Source organism: Ochotona curzoniae, unplaced genomic scaffold (assembly GCF_017591425.1).
Source record: "Ochotona curzoniae isolate NIBS_2020 unplaced genomic scaffold, NIBS_Ocur_1.0 scaffold_4505, whole genome shotgun sequence".
In the NCBI taxonomy this organism is placed as follows: Eukaryota; Metazoa; Chordata; class Mammalia; order Lagomorpha; family Ochotonidae; genus Ochotona; species Ochotona curzoniae.
Window position 1 is genome coordinate 15,582,337 of NW_024467118.1, and position 16,768 is coordinate 15,599,104.

Consider the following 16,768-nt stretch of genomic DNA (forward strand, 5'->3'; position numbering starts at 1 on the left):
AGCAGGGCGGGGTTGCAGGGGAAGGCTGGGGGCTGTCTGTTGGTAGGTAGCCCCATGAGGTGGAAGTGCACCAAGTTCACCTGTGATTTCTGAATGCTCAGCTTTATTAAAAAAAAATTGAACCCAACATCCAAGATAGACTTAATTGACTAAAATGCCTAGACCATCCGGAGTGTTTTGCACATTCACTTTTCAATTGTCTACCCGGGTCAGTAAATGTTCCCCTTTCGCTGTGGGGCTCCTGTGCAGGGCATGCCATGGGTGCCTACAGAGAGTACCGAAGCATGTGTGTATGCACATACCTACGTAGGTACAGTTTGATTTGTAATCAGGCACAGTAAAAGTAGTAGCAGTAACTAATAGTAAAATAAAACATCTATAATAATAGGCTGTAATAAGACTTACATCAGTGTTGTCTCTGGTTTACGCTAGTGATTTCAGCCCAGGTGGCTCCCAGCCCCCTCTGGTTGACATGTTTTGAAGCAGCGTGCTACTGGCGTCTGTTAGGTAGCAGAATTGGACTCTGCTGAACATCCTCACACACTGGCCAGTTCCTGATGGTGAAGGCTCAGCCTGCTCTGTGTGTGGCTAGTTCTAAGATAGAGACCCTGCTCTGTGTGGGTCTAGAGCATGCGGGTTTGCAGTCTGTGGATTTACTTGTATTGAATTAGAGAATGACTCCTTAAGATACAGAAAGTAGATGATTAAACTTTAATTGCCCAAGAACACAATTTTTGTTGATTTTTTCCTGTTGAAAGAAGCTACTTGGCAAAGTATTGTCACAGGATAAACTAATACTAGCTATTGCCCCGAGGCTCTAGTTCCTTTCACAGGAATGTTTGTCTGAATATGACAGGACTGGGGAAACTGGAGCCAGCCGTCCGTTTGTCTGTCAGAAAGGTCTTGATAACCCTCCAGTATGGGAAACTAGCATAGCAGTGGTAGCCGGATATAGTGGGTGTCCCGTGAGCTGCAAGGGGAGGGATGGTTAGGTGTTCCACTTTCCTGGGACTCTTGCCAAACCTGTGCTGGTCTTTTGGCCCCAGGTCTTTCTCAGGTTGCTCCCCAAGCTTCAGTGGAATCCCCTCTCCTTCCCCAACCCCTGCGTAGTCATTAAGGGAATTGGAGTCCTTCTAAAGAACAAAAGTGACTGAAGTTCACCGAGGTGACAGTGGCTGTGTGTTGGTTTGTGGGGTCAGCTGACTTTCAGTTGCTGTCACAGCAGGAGATAACTCCTGGCTTTATTTCACAAGTGAGAAAAGTAGGGTTAGTAAGTGAGTGAGACACCTTGGTTGGTTTCACACCCAGGCTGTTCTCTTGACCGCTGCAAAGCGTCTGTCTAGAGAGAGAGCTGACCTAAGGGTTGAATGTTGAGTGACTGAGTGTTGTCTTGGGAGACTTGTTTAACCCGTCCCTCCCTTGTGAGTTAGAGCTGGTAGCGCGTCACCCTCGTAGATGTTGGTTCTGTTAGTACATGTGTAGAACTGTACTGGCACAGTGGCTGACTGGTTTTAGCTGTTTTAGTGATTAGAATTAACAGCTTACTCCGAGGGAAGGATTGAGACCTTCGGTATTACCGGTTGGCAGCTGCTTGTGCTGCTCTGTGCATACTGTCAAGGAAGGGATGGAAACATAGCACAGAACCCTGGCCTGAAAGTCTTTGTAGCCTGGGAAGAAGAGAAAAATACTCGTGAAGGGTAATAAATATTTAATCAAGTAATTGCTACACGACATGCTGGGGCCTTTTGTGCCAGTTGTGTCAGATCCTGGCATTCTCCTGGCGTTGCTTTTGTTTCCTTACCCACCCTGAAGTCCGGTGGGTCTCCTGACTTAGCCACATCTGTTGGGCGTCATCTGCAGTGGGTGACCGTGTATTCCCGGTTCCTACTGGTGGGCTGTTAGCCGCAGGCAGCCCCCATTGTTTACAGATTCTGTAGTATCTAGCTGGCCCTTTAACACAGTTCCTGGGTCATTTGCCTTGTCCACAGAAGCTTCCTTCTTCACTGCAGTGGCTCACTTCAGAATCTTGACATGTTTGTTTCAGTTCCTGACTGCCACTTACCGCAAGACCTTGGGCAAGGCAGTAGCAAGTATTCACAGTACTCGCCTTTTAGGGTTATGAGAGTGACATGAAACGATGCACTTAATGTGCTTACGTTGGGTCCTGACACGTAGTGAATGCTCAGAGACATCAGCTGGGGAGGTTTTCTTGTTGTGGCTGCCTTGGCCCACAGCCCACATTGCTTGCTGTGGTGTGCAATTCCCAGGTCCTGGAATACCTTGTTTTTAATTCCTCCCGCTTCCTGTGTCTGTTGAGCATTCTTCAAGATTCAGCTGTTTTGTATGAAACTCCCAGCATGCAGTCCTGTGCTGTCCCCACCCTTTGCATAGCTGATCATGCCTTACTGGTGTTTTTCCTTTGTGCCCCTTTGGATCATTATTTAGATCGTTGCATTGTGTTCCAGTTTGGGTGCAAGTTAGTCCTCAGTCTGCTTAGATTTTGGTGTCACCTGCCTGCTGCTGTGGACAGGCTTTTTTTGTTTTCTTTTTGTTGATAGAGATAAAGGCTGGCACCTAGAATCTCATTCAGTCCTCAGAGTACTCTGTTGTGTATTATCCTCATCCTCGATTTCGAGGTGGGACAGCAGATCAGATAAGGGGAAATGAATTGCTCTAGGCCGCTTGGTGTTATTGTCATAAATCCATGCTTCTTCATATTTAGTGACTTATTAGTATTATAGAGGTGTCCTTAAACTTTTATAATAGCATGCAATTTAGTAAATTTTTTCTTGATGGTAGTGCTTTAAGTATTATTGCTTAAATTTCTGATATATAAAACATGTCAAGAGTTGGAATTCTGGTGATTAAAAATTGCTATAGTTTTGTCTCCTTCAAGGTTGTTTACCTTATCCTATAATACAGCAAGGTAATTGGGTGAGCAAATATTTTTAAGATACTGAATTTTATGGGATACTTGCCTAATGCATTGTCATTTATAATTGCAAGAATTAGCATTATCTTTATCCTTAATTCAGATTTCCATTGATTTTAATTAGCCTTTATTTTATATATTCAGTAACATCATTCAGATGTTGTTTGTATTTAAACAATAGGCCTTTCTTAGCCCTTATAGCATTGTCATTTTAGCATCATGTGATAAAAAAATTTGAGTAGTCTGTCTAATGATTTGTTAGGACATTTGTGTTTAGTGAAGAACACTGATTTTAATAGTTGAGTGCCGGCTCCTGGTGAGGGTTTAGATTCTGAAACTGCAGGAGTATTGCATGTCATCGACTTTATAACGAGTTTAAAGCCCTGTTAGCAGATGTGTTGATTCTGCGTTAAATCACAAGTTCCAGAGACTGAGGGTCAGTTTCATCTTTAAAAGACAAAACAAAAACAAAAACAAACAAACAAAAAACAGAATGGAAGATAACCAGTCTTTATTCTCCCATTGTATTGTGTTCTTTAAATTCAAATCGTGAATTTTCTGTTTCTTTCTTTTGTATTTAGGTTTATTTGTTTAGGAAATATTCATAAGCACTGTTTACAGAGCATAGAATTTAAAAGGTTTCATGAAAACTTTCATCTCTGCAATAGTAATATTTATATTTGCTTTCAGGGAAGCTATGCGGAACTATCTAAAAGAGCGAGGGGATCAAACAGTGCTTATTCTTCATGCAAAAGTTGCACAGAAGTCATATGGAAATGAAAAAAGGTAAGATTATTATTTTTTTTCCCTGAAGAATGGCTAATAGTAATTATGTGAATTTGCAAATGATCTGTAAATAGTTGTGTCAGAAAATGGCTTAATTTGTTAGGACAGAATGAGAAGCAGGGGATTTGTCAAAGAGAAAAAGCAGAGTTGTTGCTTGTTCCAGCAAGAATATGGTTAAGGATCATTCGGCTAAATCCCTGCTTTTTCAAAATGAGATCATCCACAGCTTTCTTTTGGGCTAATGATGTTCCTTAAGTTTTTTGTGACATGTTGACTCCTTCAGAAAGAAGCCTTCCATTCGACAGAAGATACAGTTTGGTAACCAAATGAAATACTGTTTTAAAAAGGAAGAGGCCGAACAGGTGCCTGATGCTGAAACTGTCCTGAGTGCAGCTTGCAGTCCCTGTGGAGCAGGTGTAAGGAGCGGCAAGCCCTTGGCACGCCTCCCCTCTCCGGGGTCTGTTTCCTTTGAGAACAGAAGAGCGGGGGCTTGTCCCTTCAGAGCATGCAGTGTGGGTACGTGGGAATGTGCTGTGCAGCAAAGCAGTTGGCAAAAATGAAATTTCAACAAAGTGGCTTTTCAGTGATTATTATTTATCTTTTTGGTGTATTTGTAGGCTTTATGATGTAGTTTTTCTTAATGGTCTTAGAGTTTTCTTGTTAATGCTTTTTTAACCCAAGTTTTTAAAAAAAAAAATGGCAAAGAATGTAATTTTTCAAAGCCTTTAAAAAATGATGAAAAGGCTTACCTTCTATGTACTCTTAAAAATGTCCAAACTAAATTGGTATATTTTACAATTATTTACAATATACTTACAATTTATGTAGAAACAATTTAGAATATATTTACAATTTGTGTGTAAACAATTTAAATATTTACAGTATATTTACAGTTAATGTTAAATTAATTTGGTGTTAAAATGGTGGTGGCAGTGAGGGTGTGCCAATGCTAGGCTGACCCTGGGTGCGCGGCGAGCCCTGGCCAGGCTGCTCCTGGCCTGGCTGTTGGCAGGCCCCGTGCGGTGGGAAGAGGATCTGCCTGCTTCTTCGCATCTAGGTCCCAGCCTTTTGGAAGGGTTGGCTTAAGCACAAAGGCTGAGGTGACCTGGGGACACAGCCACAGTCGGTCCTCTTGGCAGTGACTCCAGTGAATGGTGCTAAAAATACGTGATTGCGGGAGGTTTTTCAGTTGTTTTTGATATAAGCTTTTGTGCCATCGTTAGTATGCCATTAAGATTAGTGACTAGTTGTAAATTTTCATTAGAAAATCTTCCCGGGTGTATGTGTGGGGGAAGCTTCTAAAACGATTCTTTTAAAAACTGTTCTTTTAAAAGGAGGAAATGTTAACCATTTGACATAACAGTGAACTTTATCTTGAGGGAAGGAATTAAACAGTAGCGGTAGTGATGTTACTGAGACAATTAACAGTAAAGCCATTTAGTGAGACAGCGATGCTAAAGTCATTCTGAGAATTGTGTTAATTGAAATAACTGGTGTACAAAAAAGGTCTTGAATTTGTTAACAGTTCTGCCAAAGTAATCAGATAATGTAATTTAGCACGAGCCTGGCTTTTCTCTTATTTTTGTATTGGACTGAATAAAAAACCACCTTCCAATCTTTAAGGGCTTTTTCTAGACCTCATCTGAAGATAGGAGGGAAAAGTTGTTGGGTTCTTTGAGAATAAAGACCGATTGTTTCAACTCTAACATGAATAAAATCTTAAATGTGTGAATGTCGCCACCAAGTGGCAGAAAAATACATTGGTTGTCGTAGTTGCTTAGATAATGAAAGGGAACATTGTTTACTTAGAGATTTTTTCACAACAGATGTCAGGCTCTGTAAGCTAATCACCTACTGGTTCAGCATTTAATGAGTGTTTGATGCATGTTGGTCAACTGTCCAGTTTCAAAAAGTCATTAATTTTAAGTAGCCATTATAAGAATACATTCAGATATTTCTTCTGTTAATTAAATGGCCTTTTATGGCTAGTAACACTCCATTTAATTTCCTTTTTTCTGTATTCTTTCCTTTCTTTGCATATATGCATTTATCTTGTATGTTATTATTATTATTGTCATCTGAGGAGATGAAAGTTTGATTCACTTTTTTTAGAGGGTGGTATAGCAATATTAGAATCTTAGATATGTGTGCCTCATCAGCTACGAGAACAATCCCAGCTTGCATTGTGTCGGACTGGCTGGCTTCTTGCATCTTTGGTCTTTTTAAGTGGTTGTGGAGTTGATATCAAAGCCCAGGGCTCTTTCCAACGCAAGTCAGAGGTCTTCATTTGTTAGCTTTACTGCAGAGTTGGAAACCACTTTCAGGGGAGAGCTCCGGTCAGCGCTCTGAGTGATGGCTTGCTAACCAACCTGTCACAGCACACCTGAAAAGCCAGCCCCTCCCACACTGTTACCATTTAACCCTCTGTATGACACCATAAGTGTCTTTTATGAAAACCGTTCAGCTCAGACTACTGCATTTATTATGCAACACCAGAGCACACTCTTTGGGTTTGATAGCTGGCAGATCATTGACTTACCATCAGTGTTCAATAAAATACTAACAGGAGGCATGTTTCCAAAATGGATGGCCTTCACAACTTGCTGAAAGTGTGCCAAGCTAGGTAGTTGAGTCTGTGCCATCATAAGTGTTGGACATCTCCCAGTGCCACACGCTAGACTGGAACTGAATCAGCTCCAAAACCAGCCCAGCTCATCTAGGCATCCGTCCAAATGTGGAGGGACCTGGAGCAGGGCCCACTACCTTGGCTGTGACTTTTATATCCATGGCCTCTGCAGAAGTGTGTGGGCATGAAGGCAGCTCTGTTGCTTTGCTGTTGTTCCAGATAGACCTGGGAGCGCTACCGGGACTTCGTTCGTTCAGCTTGATCCCCAGGGCTGACCTTTCCTAGTTGTATGTTCCTCGGGTTCTGACTCCTATGGACTCTATTCCTGCAACTGCTGTTACTGTCGCTGCACTATTGGCTGTTGTCCTTCCTGCCTCTGAGCCATGTGTTTCTTCCCTCTGCAGAGTGCATCTGCCGTAGATAGCCATATGGCTGTGGCTTAGCAAGTGTGTGCCTGTGTGCACACATCCACATACACACATGAACAATCTCCTTTTAGTCCATCAACAGTGACCCACAGGTTGAAATAGGCATGGATTATGGCCAAGATAATAAGCTCAGAATTACATCTACCGTTTGACTTCACGTGTCCATTGAACAATTGGAGGAAGTGACCCACACTGGGCCCACACGCTTGCATTTCAGCAATGTGTGTGTGGGTATATACTGGCAGATTTGCCTCTCTAAATAGTTTTTGCTATTGTTAGAGGCATGCACCAACAACTGATAATCACTAAAATTGAGTGCTTGCTTTCTTACTGTAAATTAAATAATTTCCTATATTGACAACTATACAAAAAGTTGGTATTATAACTAGTGTTTGTTTTAAGAAAGGAAAGAACTACATCTGGGTATAAGCCTCCTTTTATACTCCTGGTTTTATTTTCTAGATACTGTATTCATTGGGATTTTCAGATAATAATTCTAAAAATACAATAAAATAGTTGAGATATTTGTGCCTTGTGCTGTGCGCCAGGGACAAGGTGTAAGACCCAGAAAAGACAGTAGTACTCTTGCAGAGCTTGTTATCCTGTTTAGCTTGCTTTTGACTCTGAGGTTTATGCTAATATTTAAAAATTTCTACTTGGAGTACTGCTACAAAGTTATTTCTACATGAATTGCCAAGTAAAGTTACATGTGTCTACAGTAGTGATGCCATTAATGAATAATCATCATTTTAAGCAAACCTTACTTAGTAGTTGCAGACTCTGTGGTGGGCTACCCTGACTGTTTTGTAACATGTTAGAGAACATTGCATTTCTTGGAACTCCAGTAGTTCAGAATGGTGAACTTTGTGACAATTACAGAGGAGATCCTGTTGTTAAAATGTGTCTAGTGTGGATGTGTAACTCCAGTATTTCATTAAATAAATGCAGTCTTTGTGATGTTTTGATTTCTCTCTGTGGACATGATTGCTTACATTATAAGGACAGTAACTCACTGGGTTTCAGCATGTGCTTTATGTTTAGTGGTCAAGAGAAGGAGAGGGTTTCTTGAATTAAACTTCTTTGTGTTTTGTCGTATTTCCCCACTCTTTCCCAATCTTTAGGTTCTTTTGCCCTCCTCCATGTGTGTATCTTATGGGCAGTGGATGGAAGAAAAAAAAAGAGCAAATGGAACGCGATGGTTGTTCTGAGCAAGAGTCTCAACCTTGTGCATTTATTGGAATAGGAAATAGTGACCAAGAAATGCAGCAGCTGAACTTGGAAGGAAAGGTAAGGCAAGCCCTGCCAGTGCCTATGAGGGCAAGGTGGTGCCAGGATGTGCTTCCGTATTGTTTGTGGTGGTTTGCTTTTGCTGTTGCAGTTGTTGTTTTTTTGACTTTTGGTAAGAATGTGTTGATGCCTCTCAGTAGCGGTGACCTGGTCATGACTACTGGAACTCAGGCTTGGTGACATGTGCAGGTGGCTGCCGTAGACTTCCTCATCATGCCAGCAGCTCTGACAGACTGTAAGTCAGATTGCTGTTGGAAGCCGACAATACACTTAGGCTAATACCCATCTTCTGTGTGATCACTCAAACACAGCACTTAGTCATATTTTGCTCTGTCTCGTTGCTCTGAATCTTAGATGAGTGATGCAGATCCATTGGCCAGGATTGGGATTTACTTATTGTCATTGTGTGTGGGGCAGAACTGCACTGTGGATTTTAAATTAGTTTTGGGATAATAACTTACTACAATGAAAATTTTTTTAAAATGAAAATTGTTTTATCTTAAAAGGAACTAGAACAGGGTCTGGCACTGTAGCCTAGCAGCTAAATTTCTTACCTTGCACACACTAGGATCCCATATGGGCACCGGTTCATATCCCGGCAGCCCCGCTTCCCATCCAGCTCCCTGCTTGTGGCCTGGGAAAGCGGTCGAGGACGGGCCAAAGCCTTGGGACCCTGCACCCACGTGGGAGACCCAGAAGAGCTCCTGGCTCCTGGCTTCAGATCGGCATAGCATCGGCCGTTGTGGCCACTTGGGGAGTGAATCATCCAATGGAAAATATTCCTCTCTATCTCTCTGATATATATCTGATTTTTCCAATAAAAATAAATAAATCTTTTTTTTAAAAAAGGAGCTAGAACAATAAACCACTTCTGAACTGTGACCCTGAGCTAAAATGAAGAATGTGTTTCAGTGGTGAGGCTGTACTTGGATGCTTTGTTTCCTCATCTCCCTGTTAAATGGAGTCTCAGAGGCTTTAGTCCTGCAAGCTGCAAGTCCAGATAGTCAGCCTGTGAATGGGCGGATCACACGGGAAGTGACGGCAGGGCTTCTAGCCACTGGTGCATGTGTGTTCTGCTCAGACTTCACTGCTGGCTGTAAGCACCCACTGCCTGCACAGTCTTAGTTTACCAAACTGTCAAGCAGTGGTCGTCTCACTGCCGCCTGGCCCTGGCCCACGGCCGAGCAGTGCGTGTACAGGTTCTGTCCCCTTGGGCTGCCTCGGCAGGCAGGTGCTGCGGTCTCCCACCTCTGTACTCTTTCCCCAAGGCAGAGGAACTCAGAGGGGAAGAGAGCACTTGAGTTCTTGAGCATTTAAATCATACTTAAAACATTTACTAACAGGGCAGTACAATGTCAGGAAGTACAATATCAGTAAGCCATAATTTTTGATTTTAATGAAAAAATGCTGTTAGAGAAAGACTGGTTAAGACTCTGTAGAGGCATTCTAATCCTGTGCACAGAACTTAAGGATCGAAGAACAGGGAAACAGCTGTGGCACAGCTGGCTGAGACACCACCTGTGTCACCCACATCCCAGCGGGGCATCAGTTTGAGTACTGGCTGCTCCACATGTGGCCCAGTTTCCTGCAGGTGCACCTGGGAGAGCAGCAAACGATGCCTGGGCTCCTGCCAGCCCCTTGCAAGACCTGGATCAAGTTCCTGGCTCTTGGCTGTGCTTTGGCCCAACCCTCTACTGGCCATTTGAGGGGTAAATCGGCACATTTGACGATATCTGACTGTCCTCTTCCCTCTCTCCTCCCTCTCTGTGACTACTTTCAAATAAATAAGTAAACCCTGAAAAAAAGAAAAGGATCAAAAGTGAGTCTGCTCAAGCAAACTGAAGGGACGTGATGTGGGTCCAGGTTGGCCAGGTTGTCCTGGGCAGTGTGTGCTGTTGGCGCATGAAGCCCTTGGCTCCCAGCTGCCTCACTTCACACTGTGCTAGTGTAAGGACATTTTTTTGCAGCAGTCTGATTTATGGAACACATAATTTAATTAGTCATTGTTGAAAATTTTTGTTGGTTTTGCTTTACTTAGAACATTTAATTTTTAAAGGGCTTATACTCAAGTAATTTGTATGAAGGCATTTTGGTTTATTTTTGAAAAACTTAAAGATAATTTCGGCAAAAAAAATCTTTTAAATCCACCCATAGTTTTTTTTATGAATATAGTTTTTTTTAAAGATTTATTTTTTATTATTTTTTTTTATTGGAAAGGCAGATATATAGAGAGGAGGGACAAAGAGGAAGATCTTCCGTCCAATGATTCACTCCCTGAGTGAGCGCAACGGCTGATGCTATGCCGATCCAAAGCCAGGAGCCTCTTCCAGGTCTCCCACGTGGGTGCAGGGTCCCAAAGCTTTGGGTGGTCCTTGACTGCTTTCCCGGGCCACAGGCAGGGAGCTGGAAGGGAAGTGGGGCTGCCGGGATAGAACTGGCGCCCATATGGGATCCCGGGCGTGCAAGGCAAGGACCTTAACCACTTGCGCCACTGCACCGGGCCCTGAATGTAGTTTTTTTATGAATGGTAATATTTTGGATATGAGAGTTCTTTTAATTTCTTCATTAAATGTTTTCTCTTAACTTTTTTCATAGTTACATCTAGGTAAACTCTACAACAAGAACTACTTCCTTCATTAGCATACTGCTATTTTTCGTAGTTTTAAAAATTGCATATTCTTACTAAGATTTTTTGCAAAGTTAGGTTTGTTATTTCTTATTTCAGGAAGATATTTGTGTCATGTGAAGATCTTGTCTTCAAAGATTTGTCTTTATGTTAGTTGCTGCTAGCAGTTTAATTATATGCCATCTTCTGTCTAAAGTGCCATTAGCTAATGTAGCATTTTAGTATGGTAAAGAAAGTACATTTTCGTTTTTATGTGCTTGGGTTTTGTGATTTTTTTTTTTTTTTGAGTCCTTAATATTTTCTAAGGGTCAGTAAGACTTTTTTTCTTTTTCTTTCTTTTTTTTTTTTTTTTAAGATTTATTCACTTTTGGAAAGTCAGATTTTACAGAGATAAGGAGAGACTGAGAAAAAGATCTTCCATCTGCTGGTTTACTCCCCAAGTGATCACAGTGGCTGAGCTGAGCCAATCTGAAGCCAGAAGCTTCTTCTCAGTCTCCCATGTGGGCGCAAGGTCCCAAGGCTTTGGGCTTTGCTCCACCGCCCTCCCAGGCCACAAGCAGGAAGCTGGATGGGAAGTGGAGCAGGCCAGGATATGAACCGGCACCCATAGGAGGAACCGGATTCCGTACGAGATCCCGGCACATGCAAGGCAAGGACTTTAGCCAGTAGGCTACCATGCCAGGCCCTTTCTCTTTTTCTTAATGAAATTTGAGTCATTCCTAGCTTATGTTCCTGTAATTTTTTTCTTTTTGTTATTAATTGCCATAAGGTTAATCTATGGCATAATTTCTGTACATAAAAAAAAAAACTACGCGCTTTTGGGGGCCACATGGTGTTATAACAAGGTGATCTTCCTTCTGCATTGCCAGCATCTCATGTTGGTGCTGATTTGAGTCCTGGCTGCTCCATTCCCGGTCAGCTACCTGTGTATGGCTTGGGAAAGCAATGGAGGAAGGCCTGAAGTAGATCTGGGAGAACTTCCTACCTCCTGGTTTCAGATTGACTCAGCAGTGGCTGTTGCTTTTGGGGAGTGATCCAGTGATCGAATGTGTCGCTGTCTCTCCTCTCTCTATCAAATAGAAATAAATACATCAAGGGGGGGAGAGGGAATCCCAGAGCCCATGGAACTGTATCATAAAATAATAAACTACATAAATTAAAAAAAAGAGAAAATCACCAAGAAAATAATACCAGAATAAACCACAATGGCATGGGGAACAATGTCAAGTAGTCCTAGCCAAACAGAACTGGGAGCTCACGGAGAGGTGGGTGCAGAGGGCAAGTGTGAAGATGCGAGGAGCAGTAGTGTTTCGGATGAGATACATGTGACAGAGGCTGAAGCAATGAAACGCGTTAAATGTAAGTGGCATAGCATTCGTAAGTATGAAATTAAATCTAAAATTGCTGAGTTAGAATTTCAGATCCTAGAAAAGCATTTTGAGAAAAAAATAAAAGGGGAGTAAAACAAAAATAAACACGTAGATTTTTAAACATCTAAAACACTACATGCTCTAATTTGGAATTCACTTCATTGTTATTTAACTAACTTGAAAGGCAGAGTAATAGAGAGAGATTGATGTAAAGAGATCTTGCATTCGTATGTTGGCTTCCCAGTTGGCTGGAGCAGCTCCGTCCGGGCCAACACGTGATGAGGGATGCTGGTGTTATAAGCGGCAGCTTAACCCGAATGTACCACAACCCTGGGGGCTGGGGAGGAAGGGGCAGTGAACAAAATAAAATCCCCGTGTGTAAGTTTTATAATCCAACCTCTCTGCCAGTTTGCTTATTTTTGTGTTTGCTGGTAGAACTTACTGTTAGATTTCAGTATTTACTCTTTCCCAATATCAGTCATATCCATTTGTAGTGGTACTAAAAGTGATCTCAACCTTTTTCAACTTTCAAGTTTAATTCTTCACATTTAGAAGCACATTTTGCTTTTGCTCCCTGCAACATCTACTTTAGTATGCAGAATCCCATTTTGATCATATCATTATAGGGCGCACAGCAATTCATGACTTCTTGATGTTACTCATTGTAAAAGTAGGGTGGGCCTTTAAGCACAGTCTTCCCGGAAAGCCGTTGACTCTTGAAGGCTTGGGAAGTCTTGAGTGAATGGAGCTGTTTGCCTGCCATGTACTGCTCTGTTTTTCTCCTTAGCTATATGCTGATTTGTCTTCTGTAGAGCAAAGTCTCTCAATACTTTACTAAATCTATGAAAATTTAACTGAGTATAGCATATCCATGTTACTTAAATTTTCTTTATACGAGTGTCACTTTGCCATTGAGAAATGAAATTAACTGTTAGCAGTACTTTTGTCTGCCACAAGTGCTGCCTGTGAATAAATTTTCAAGATAAAATAGAACTTGTTAGTCATTTCTTAAATGAGCAACATTTGCTCTGCCTTTTAAAAAGAATACAAAAACAGTGTAGCTGAAAAAACTTGGTTTAGCCTAGCTCTAAAGCACAACTTTGATCTTTTAAAAATGTTCTTGATACTTTGGTGTATTGGAGCTTCAGCTATCATATCTGGAAAGCCAGAGCAGTAATTTAGGCTCTTGCTGATGTTCAGGAATTGAGAGAAAGAGATTTAAAGTCGTTACGTATTGTTGGAGTAGTGGCAGTGGTATTAGAAGTGTACCAGTGCCTGCTGTCTGGTGAGTGTGTTGGCTTCCAATGCAATACTTTTAGTTACCAGATGTTGTATTCTGGTAAGCTGATTTAACGCCTTGCCTGTTTTTTGAAATACACTTCTGTTTGAGATATTGTATGAATGGTCCTCTTGGGCGCAGTGAAAAGAGGCCTGGAATGTATACATGGCGAATCCGTCAACCCAGTTAATGTAGCCTTCTTTCTTAGTTTTTTTAAGTGGTTACTCTAGCGCTTAGCTATGTAAAGAAAAGCAAATATTAGAACATTTAGAAGCACCATTGTTAAACCTTTTTAATGTAGTTCTGTTTGAATTGTTTACAAAATGAGTCATTGCTTTTTCTGCCCAAATTATAGTGATAATTATACAGTACCATAAAACAGGAAAAAAACTTTCAAAACTGTGTTTTTGAAGAGGGTCAAATGGAACACAGTATTTGTATTTCGTAGACTTGATAATTAATGTTTTACGCTTTCTTTTCAGAGATCAGTTTTCGTCATTTTTACAGTTGGTGATTTTGCTGTTGCTTTTATTGATCATCCAGTGGAATTATTTCATTTAGGCACTGTCAAGGTCCTTGTGAGCTGTTAAGTATTTAGCTGGCAAGGTGTTGGTGCAATGAAAATGTTTCTTTTCTTTCTCAGAGCTATTGCACAGCCAAAACCTTGTACATATCTGATTCAGACAAGAGAAAACACTTCATGTTATCTGTAAAGATGTTCTATGGCAACAGTGATGACATTGGTGTGTTCCTCAGCAAGCGGATAAAAGTCATCTCCAAGCCTTCCAAAAAGAAGCAGTCACTGAAAAATGCAGACTGTATGTAGACCTGTTGTTCCTTTCTTGTTCCCATCTCCCACCATGAAGTTCTAGGACAAGCTTGTGTGAATTAATAATTTTTTTTTAAATAGCTAGTTTATCCATAATTGGCTTTGTGTGTATGTGACATTTTAAAAATTGAAAATGGACAGCAACTTCATTAGAGCCACTTCAGTATAGTGATTGGATATGGCTGGGGATATTGATCGGCATGAGATATCTTGAGTCTTTGATGTTAACAGTCAAGCAGTCTCCAAGTCGGTTTCCATTCCAAACGAATTCATGTATTCAGAATGTAGAAAGTACCACCTAGAAAGCTCTGTACCAAGAGGGTTTTAAAAGGCCATCCTAGGATCCTGAATAAAAACTTTCAAAAAAAATTATTTTGATCTACTTGAAAGACGGAGAGAGATGATTTCTCTGCTGACTCATTTTTCAATGCCTACAAGACTTAGTGCTGGGCCAGATCAAATCTGTAGGAACCCCAGCCTGTTCTGCTGTGTCGGTAGCAGGGGCCCAAGCCCTTGAACTTGTTTTTTTTGTTTGTTTGTTTGATTTTTTTTTAATTAAGGGTTTTTGTTTTTGATCTTTATTCCTCTGGTTCCCTCCACAAATGCTGACAGCAGTCGAGCCTGGCAGTGCTGAAGCTTGGAACCTGGCTGGCACTCTTGTCTAGTGTTAGCCATGTGGGTAGAAAGAAGCTAACCATCTCAGCTGGCACTGCTGCCTCGTGGGATTTACACTAGTGGAATGGTAGAACTGGAAGCAGAGCCAGAACTGAAACTTAGGCAAGCTGATGTGGGCTGTGGGCCCCCCCACTCCCCAGTGGCATTTTAGCTGCTGTGTGAAATGCCCACCCCAAATTCTTGTGTGGTTCTTAATGGCAGAGAACTATTTCAATTTAAGATTTTTTTCCCCCGTCTGCCTCTTTTCCCCAAAATTCATATATACAATGCTTGGTGTTTACGTAAAAGTTTTAGTTTTAGTTTTTCTAAAACCATAGTATGTAGACACAGTTGCCACCAAATACTTTTGTACTCTTCTATGCCCACATATTCAGTGCAAGTTACATGGAACACTATACGTCTTTGCCAACTAGAATCGAGGTTCACGAAATGTTCTGATGATATCCCAGGGAAATAGTACTTATCCGTGCATTTAGAGACGCATCATTTAAGTGGGTGTACGCTTTTAGAATTTATTTAGGCAAATTCCTCTCATCAGTTATTTAATATTTTTAAAGTGATTTCCTTGCCGGTGATCAGTACTACATTGAGCATCCTGTTCAGCTGTCATTTCAAAATGACTCACGGATAGATCCGTGTCCTTCTGTCTTTCTGATAGCATCTGCACTTCCTGGGAGGTTTAAGTTGTTAGTTGTCAGAATCTGTTAATTATTAAATCGTGGTGAAGAGCAAGTGTCACTTGGCCAGCAGAAGAGCCCCTTTCCTGGCCACCTACCCCGAGCTTGTCCACAGAAGCTGTGTTTCTTTGCAGTGTGCATTGCCTCAGGAACAAAGGTGGCTCTGTTTAATCGGCTTCGGTCCCAGACTGTCAGTACCAGATACTTGCATGTAGAAGGAGGCAACTTCCACGCCAGTTCCCAGCAGTGGGGAGCATTTTACATCCATCTCTGTGAGTATATGTGCGCATAGTATTTTTACTGTGCAGTTGTTGATAATAAAATATAGGGTTGTATTAATCTTTGTTATTTTCCTAAACAGTAATGAATTCTATAAATAATAAGTTGATCTCTTTGTCCACCCACCACAGTGGATGATGATGAATCAGAAGGGGAGGAATTCACCGTCCGAGATGGCTACATCCATTATGGACAAACGGTCAAACTCGTGTGTTCTGTGACTGGCATGGCACTCCCAAGATTGGTATGGCTCTCCTTCTGCTTTAGTGAAATGTGGAATAATTGATTCTTAGAACAGGGAATTGGTGACACTGGAATAGAAAGATACAGCTCATTTTCAGGATTTTTAATTTAAAAGCTTATATTAGTAATCTATGCTATCTATGATTAGCAAGAGTACCCTACCTTATTTTGGAAATGCTTTAAGGTAATCAGCCAGTTTTTATTTTTTTGAGTACTTTCTTTTTTGAAAAATTATTATTGATTTTTTAATGATAAATTAATTTTATTTTTTATGATTTTTTACATAGTTGACAAAGTTGAGAGGAATGCATGCCCTTATTGACTGCCAGTTAGGATGGGGAGAGTTGAAGAATGGGGGAAAGTAGATGAGACAACTGCCTCCAACCTCCTCTTTTTCTTCTGGTATCTGTGGAAAGTAGAGTGAAGGGGCAGGGCCATTCCCAGCAGCCCAACCACATCAGTACGCAGGAATGGGGGATGGCCACCCGATGTCATCCCAGGGTTTCTGACATGGAGCATGTTTCAAGGATATTGCTTAGGTGGTTTGGGTAATTCTGAGATGCTATTGATTTCATTGCTCCAAGACTGGGGAAATCCTTCCAAGGTCCGTTGGCTGACAATCCATCTTATGCCCAGTTACTTGTCCAGGGGAGCTATCCAATCTATTCTGCCCTCCATGGTACTGGATGTCTTCTGTAGGCCTCAGTAAACTGGTTGTCATGTCCCCCGTG

General features: G+C 41.4%; 1 protein-coding gene across 4 annotated transcripts in view; it reads left to right on the plus strand.

Annotated features, from left to right (window-relative positions):
• Positions 1–16,768, plus strand: part of RBPJ (recombination signal binding protein for immunoglobulin kappa J region) — an 81,538-nt gene that overhangs the window by 51,686 nt on the left and 13,084 nt on the right. For all 4 annotated transcript variants that reach the window (XM_040966227.1, XM_040966230.1, XM_040966228.1 and 1 more), the window contains 5 exons: positions 3,623–3,718; positions 7,894–8,059; positions 13,978–14,152; positions 15,650–15,787; positions 15,926–16,038. In XM_040966227.1, coding sequence (XP_040822161.1) covers positions 3,623–3,718; positions 7,894–8,059; positions 13,978–14,152; positions 15,650–15,787; positions 15,926–16,038 — 688 coding nt within the window. The remainder of the gene's footprint in view (positions 1–3,622; positions 3,719–7,893; positions 8,060–13,977; positions 14,153–15,649; positions 15,788–15,925; positions 16,039–16,768) is intronic.